The sequence below is a fragment of the Chrysochloris asiatica genome, unplaced genomic scaffold (genome assembly GCF_000296735.1).
Source record: "Chrysochloris asiatica unplaced genomic scaffold, ChrAsi1.0 scaffold00009, whole genome shotgun sequence".
Classification (NCBI taxonomy): Eukaryota; Metazoa; Chordata; class Mammalia; order Afrosoricida; family Chrysochloridae; genus Chrysochloris; species Chrysochloris asiatica.
The window spans coordinates 18,486,260-18,492,717 of record NW_006408527.1 but is presented as its reverse complement, the minus strand read 5'-3'; the positions used below and the strand labels follow the sequence as shown (position 1 = coordinate 18,492,717).

At 44.5% G+C, this 6,458-nt stretch overlaps 1 protein-coding gene across 2 annotated transcripts in view; it reads right to left on the bottom strand.

Annotated features, from left to right (window-relative positions):
• Positions 1 to 3,393: 3,393 nt before the first annotated feature.
• Positions 3,394 to 6,458, bottom strand: part of PIK3C2B (phosphatidylinositol-4-phosphate 3-kinase, catalytic subunit type 2 beta) — a 90,666-nt gene continuing 87,601 nt past the window's right edge. For both annotated transcript variants that reach the window (XM_006834099.1, XM_006834100.1), the window contains 2 exons: positions 5,692 to 5,820; positions 3,394 to 4,908 (listed from right to left, as the gene is read on the bottom strand). In XM_006834099.1, the coding sequence (XP_006834162.1) occupies positions 4,720 to 4,908; positions 5,692 to 5,820 (318 nt within the window). In that variant the 3' untranslated portion in view covers positions 3,394 to 4,719. The remainder of the gene's footprint in view (positions 4,909 to 5,691; positions 5,821 to 6,458) is intronic.

Below are 6,458 nucleotides of genomic sequence, written 5' to 3'. Positions count from 1 at the left end.
ATATCATGTTTGGTAAGGCGGAGGTTCTGAGAAAAAGAGGAAGACCCCCAGTGAGACGGATTGGCCAAGTGGCAGCATCAATGAGCTCAAGCGTGACAACAATTGTGAGGTTGGCCCAGGACTAGGCAGTGTTTCGTTCTGTTGTGCATAGGGTTTGCTGTGAGTCAGTACTGACTCGATGGCACCTAACAACAACAACATGGTTCAAACCAGAACATCCAAACCAAAAAAAAAACTGCTGTCAAGTGGATTCTAACTCATAGTGACCTATAGGACAGAATAGAACTGTCCCCTAGAGTTTACAGGGCTGTAATGTTTACAGAAATTGTCACATCTTGTTTCAGTGGCTGGTGTGTTCAAACCACCAACCTTTCAGTTAGCAGTCAAATGCTTAATTTCTGTACCACCAGGGCTCCTTCCTCCCCTCCTTGTCTGCTGCAGTAGGCCTCTCTTCCATTGCTTCTATTCGTGCTTCACACACAGCAGCCAAAATTGTATTTGGAGCATTGCAGTCCCTTTCCCAAAACTCTCTAATGGTGCCTTTCACACAAAAAATAAAATCTAGAGTTCTCATTGTCTTTAAAACTCAGTTCAAATGTCTCCTGTATGAAGCCCTCTCAGCCCCACCTCTCCCCTTTTCACTCTTTCCACCTTGTTCATACTACACGGTTCTGTCATGAGTGGTTTCCACATCCATCTCCCTAGCTAGACTGTGAGCTCCTTGAGGGCAGGACCCACACCCTACATCATTTTAGTAATCACAGTACCGGGTCCCTGGCCTGACCCAGAGAAGGTCATTGGTGTTAAGTCCCAGCCACCAGAATTACTTACTAACATTAAGATGCTTCCTAATTTCTGACTTTTCAAATTCAATCTAACTACCCACCCCACCCCCAATTCCAGCAAGTTGGGTTACTTCATTTTTGCCACCTCTGGTTCAACTTAGAAAACTCAGGCCTCTTGGGGCTTCTTTTGTTTCTCTTCTCCCTGGGCAAGTCCTCTCTCTCACTCCCTCAGGGGAGTTCATATTTCTACCCCATTTGGCCAAAAAATTTCCTAAGACTCTTGCCAGATGAAAATTCTAACTTTTAAAAGGTCTACAGGGACTTGTCCAGAACCGTGGCGACACCTGGTAACTACTTAGAAAAAGAGTAGGTGACACCTCCTACTGTTTATCCCTGAAAATCCCCTGGAAGCCCAACAAAATTCCCCAACATGAAATTTGACTCCCCATTGGGGACTTTTGAAAACTTCTGAATAAAGGTCATATCACTTCCATCCTTTGTTTGAGGGGTTCATTTCTAGAACACAAATCTGTTCTCAGTTTAATCCCTATAAGGCATTTTAAGAGTTTTGATTTCCTTTCGTAGAAAATGGGGTTGGTTAATCAATGTCAGTAAACATCTTAAAGACAAAGAATTACCTTAATTTATCTTTGTAACCTCCCTCCCACCCCCCACCTCACCCCAGTAGGCTTGGTACCTGGTACAGGGTTTACTTGGTGCATAACTCCAAGGAGAGGTCATTCACATTGTATTCTTTGCTAAGTGCTAATAAGCACAATGTTTGTTGAATTAATGAAGGAGCCATGTCTATTTCCTAGAGTTGTTGTAATGAAAAATGACATCATATATATTAAAACACTTCGCAAACAATCGAGCATTATACCAACAGAGTACTGGTGTGGAGCTGTAGGATAAGCATTGGACTGCTAACCACAAGGTCGGTGGTTGAAACCTACCAGCCAGTCCTTGGGAACTCTCTATAGGGTCGCAACGAGTTGGAACTGATGCGATGGCACTTAACAATAGCCATCAGAAACCCTTAAACTGCTCTTAATTCTGCCTCATGGCAACCCCATGTGTGTCCCAGTAGAACTCGACACATTGTTTTCCATGGCGGGTTTTCACTCAGTCTTTCTTCAGCAGTGCCTCTGGGCAGACTAAAAGCTCCAGCCATTCAGTTAGCAGTTGAACGCATCGCCATTTGCCCTACCCAAAACCAAATTTTATACAACCCACAAAATATATACAAGCCGTCAAGTTGATTCTGACTCGTTGTTAAGTAATCCTATATAGGGTTTCCAAGGAGCAGCTAGTGGGTTTGAACCATCAACCCTGCAGTTCAACCTGACCTTGTGCCAGTGTTTATCCTACAGTGCCACACAAGGACTCCCCATAAGGACCTAATAAGACAGAGTAGAACTGCTTCTTCAGGTTTCCCAGACTAAATCTTTATGGGAGCAGACAACTTTATCTTTCTCCCTGGAGTGGCTGGGGGGTTTGAAACCTTAACCTCTTGGTTAGCATCCCAATGCCTAGCCCACAATGCCAGCAGGGCTCCTTTTGCACCACCCAGGGACTCCAAATCAATATAAGGGTTTATAATAAACATTGCCAAGAAACAGGAGCATAAGGTTTGGAACAAAAAAAACACAACCCTACTTTCAAATTCCAGCCCCATGATGAACTAACTGGTTGTGTGCTTTTAAGCAAATTCATCTCTTTGTGCTTCAATTTCTTCATTTGTAAAATGGGTATAATAATACCCACCTGATCAAGTTCTTGTACCCACAGATTTAACAGATAAATGTAAAATATCTTCTGCAATGCATTAGAGCATATAACAGTTGGCACTGCAGGGTAATGTGCTGTACTGCAAGTTCAGTATAAGCCACAAGGTTGGTGGTTCAAACCCACCAGTAGCTCCTCAGAAACTCTGTACAGTGTCACTATGAGCCGTAACAGCCTTGATGGCATAATAACAGTTATTATTTTTATCTTGTACTAGATGCTTGAATCAGAACATTTAAGCATCAACTAATCTTGAAAATGGTCATTTTTCATTGTTTTTCTCAAACGTCATTTATTAGAAAATACAGTTCCAGAGAAAGTAGGAGATACAAGGGTATTTGGGAGGTGGGTACAGTACATTGACCTCTTTAAAATCAGGGGCATAAAAGGGTCAAAATAAAATGAGTTAACAGGCAAAAAGCTAGTTAACACATCTATGGTCCATTCATCTGGAAAAGTCCCACTCCAGATCCCCACTCCCCAGACCCCTCCCCACAGCAGCTTGCTCTGTTCTTGGCATTTTTATTTGAAAAGAAAAATTTTAACTCCCTTGTCACTCTGTGGCTTCACTGAACAGAGCTGCTTCCTTCATCTATGGAATAAGTCCGCAAAAGGGAGAGCTTCCTCTCCTCAGAGTTGGGAGGAACAGGGTGGGCAGGTCCTGGTGAGGATAGCTTACAGAATGTCTTCATTTATTCCTTCCCCTATCACAGGGCACAGCCAGCTGGTTCTGGTTGAAAAAGTTAATATCAAATCCAAAGTCTCTCCCTCATTTTCAAGGGAGACCACCCTTTGGAAGGAAGTGTATAAGAGTGAACTTAATATCCATCTGGTAGGGAATAAAGAATAAGAAGAGATAAGAGACCTGGTCTCTTGCTCCCAGCTCCTGAGCTTGGTTACAGGGGAATATTCACCACTCCAACCCTGTCTCCTCATGGCCAAAAATAATCATTGGGAAAAAAAACAAACAAGTTTTGACTGAGTCCCCTACCCCAATCCCATTTCCTCTAGTTAAGGCATCCCTTTGGCTCCAGGTGAAATAGGTTTATGGCCCCACACAATAAGGGGATTCTTATAAAAAGTGTGACAGGAAAGGAGCTTGAGGAGAAGTAGCACAAAAGAAAGCAGGAGGAGGTGACAGGGAATACTTCCCAGAAACTGCCCAGCAGGCCGCCATGTTGGCATTCACAGCCCAGAGGCCCTTTTCCAAGGCCATGATGCCCTCGGGCCAAACTAAACCTAGCGATGTAATCCCATAAGAGAAAAATTAAGGAAAAGACTAGGGGGGAGCACCCCCAGCGTATTCATAAGGACCAGGTGGCCCCCCGAAGGGCCAAGAGAATGGAGGGGACAAGGAATATTCAGGGCAAAGATAAGAGGAAAACCTCCCCTCATAAAAAGCATGGGTCCCTGAATACAGGTCCTTGGCAGCACCCCAATAGGAAGGCCCTTCCATACACACATAGGCATCAGTGCTCTCCTTTGGAGGCAAAATCAGAAAGGCCGGGGGCCCAGGCCTCAGTTCAGCCCTCCAGGTCCTCCCTGTCCCTCTGCTACCTGCCCTTAAAGAGGGAGGGCTCTGAGGACCCACTGGGCCTCTCCCCAAAACATTCCTATAGATAGAAAAACAAAAACCAACCAACCAACCTAAGGTAAAGTCCAATAAGAACCTTAATCATACAAAACATCCAAATATTCTTCCTGTCTTGCCTTCTGGGGCATATGTCTGTCCCTTCTCACAAGGTTCCCTGTCCAGTTAAGACAACATTACTATTTCATTTTTAAAAAATAAAAATAAAGATATCCACCCCACCAAAAAAAGCTACTTCATACAACCAGCCCCACACACACCCCAAACCAGGCATTGTTCCCTTGACACAAGGTAAACTTAAAACTTTGCTGCAACTTCACAGCCTCCAAGGGGCTGCACATCACAATCAACCCAAGTTCAGTCTGCGAGGAAGGGAGAACAGAGAGAATCTTACTCTCCCAGTCTTCTGTCCCAGAAGACAGATCCACCTGGATGGAGGGGAGGCCTACCAAGGGTCCTGCCCCTTCACAAGGAAAGGAAGTGTCAAGCAGGGGAGACTCTTCCACGCCAGCTCTTGCTACCACCCTGGAGTCCTGGACCATGACTCTGCTAGGTTCACAAGGTGCCATGGCTTCGTGATCCTAGTGCGAACCAACCAGTCTTCTCCTGGGCTAGGTCCAGCTCTCGCAGGCGGATGTTCACTTCCCCAAGAAGGACATTCTCCCAGAATCCTTGCTCACTCAGCACACTCAGCTGTAGCTCCCGCTGCTGTAGATCTCCCTTGGGAATCCCATCATACACCAACTGCAAAAGTGGAGAAAGGAGAAAAGAGGAAGCAGTGAGAGGGAATTTGAAGAATCCAGAGGGAACATGGAAAAATGAAAGGTTTAATTTAAGTCTTTAATCTGGCTGTGGCTAAAACCACCTGATCACTCAGATCCCAAGAATCCAAAGGACTAGAGAAGGTGTGGAGTCCTGGTGTGTGGCACTGTGGGTCAGTGTGCCAGACTGCAGTCGGTTTGAACTGCAACGTTGGCAGTTCAAGCTCACCAGCTGCTCCTCAGAAACCCTATACAGGGTCGCTATGGGTCAGAACTGATTTGACAGCACTTAACAACAACAGAGAAGATGTACAAAATCTAGCTCGGTTCTTTGCTCAGAGTTCAAGCAGATGAAGGCTTTTTAGTAAGACTCCTGCTTATTGTCAACATAGGACTAAATGACAGTGCCCAGGTCAAAATTCGACTGTGGAATCTACACTAAGTTAGGCCAGTAAACCTTTTGAGTCAAGGACCAGAAAGCAAATGTTTAGGCTTTGCAGTTCGCATAGTCTCTTTTACAACTATTCAACTTTACAGGTGCCACATGGAAACAGCCCTAAATAACACAAAAATAAAGGAAGATGGCTGTTGTTGTTGGGTGCCTCCAAGTCCGTTCCGACTCATAGCAATGCCGCATGTTTCTGGGACTATAAATCTTCACGGGAGCAGAAAGCCTCATTTTTCTTCCAATGGATATGGCTATGTTCCAATAAAACTTAATTTACAACAAAAATATAGCCCTACACCCAGCAACTTCCCTACACACCAGCTCATTGTAGGTGGGGTTGCAGGTTTTCCGGGCCACTTTGGTTTTCCTTTTAGTGGTTTTCTGAGGGTCAGGAAGGAGGTAAATCTTCACGTAGGGGTCAGGGTCATTTCCGTCCTGGAGCAGTTGCTACAAAAGAATGAGCACAAGATTTTCATCGCCATTTCTGTGACAACGCCCTCACCCAAACTCATGTCCTACATCCGATTTCTCCAATGCACATCTAAGTTATTGGTTTCCCATCTCACTGCATTCTAACAGATATCTGCCATGATGATATCAGGTGCTCTACTGAAACATCAGTCAGATTATCTAGTCTATCAAGTCTATACCTTTTTATCCAAATGCTCAAGGCATTCATTCCATAATAGGGTTTTCAATAAATTTTCATGACCACAGGAATTCGCTTAATCCAATGTCTTTGACTAACTTTATTGTTTGCCCTACTTGATGTTAGGTGCTGTTGGTCCCCAACTCATGGGACTCCATGCACAACCAAGCAAAATGTTTCTGGGTCTTGTGTAAACCCCGTGCTTCATTGAAGTTCAGACTACTGTCACACAGAATTTTTTCTTTTTTCTTTGGTGAATAGTTTGCACAGCAAATTAGGTTCCCATTTGACAATTTCTACACATATTGTTCAAGGAGCTCTGGTAGCATAGTGGTTACGAATCGGGCTGCGAACCACAAGGTCAGCAGTTCGAAACTACCAGCTGTTCCGCGGGAGAAAGATGAGGCTTTCTGCTCCCGTAAAGATTTACAGCCTT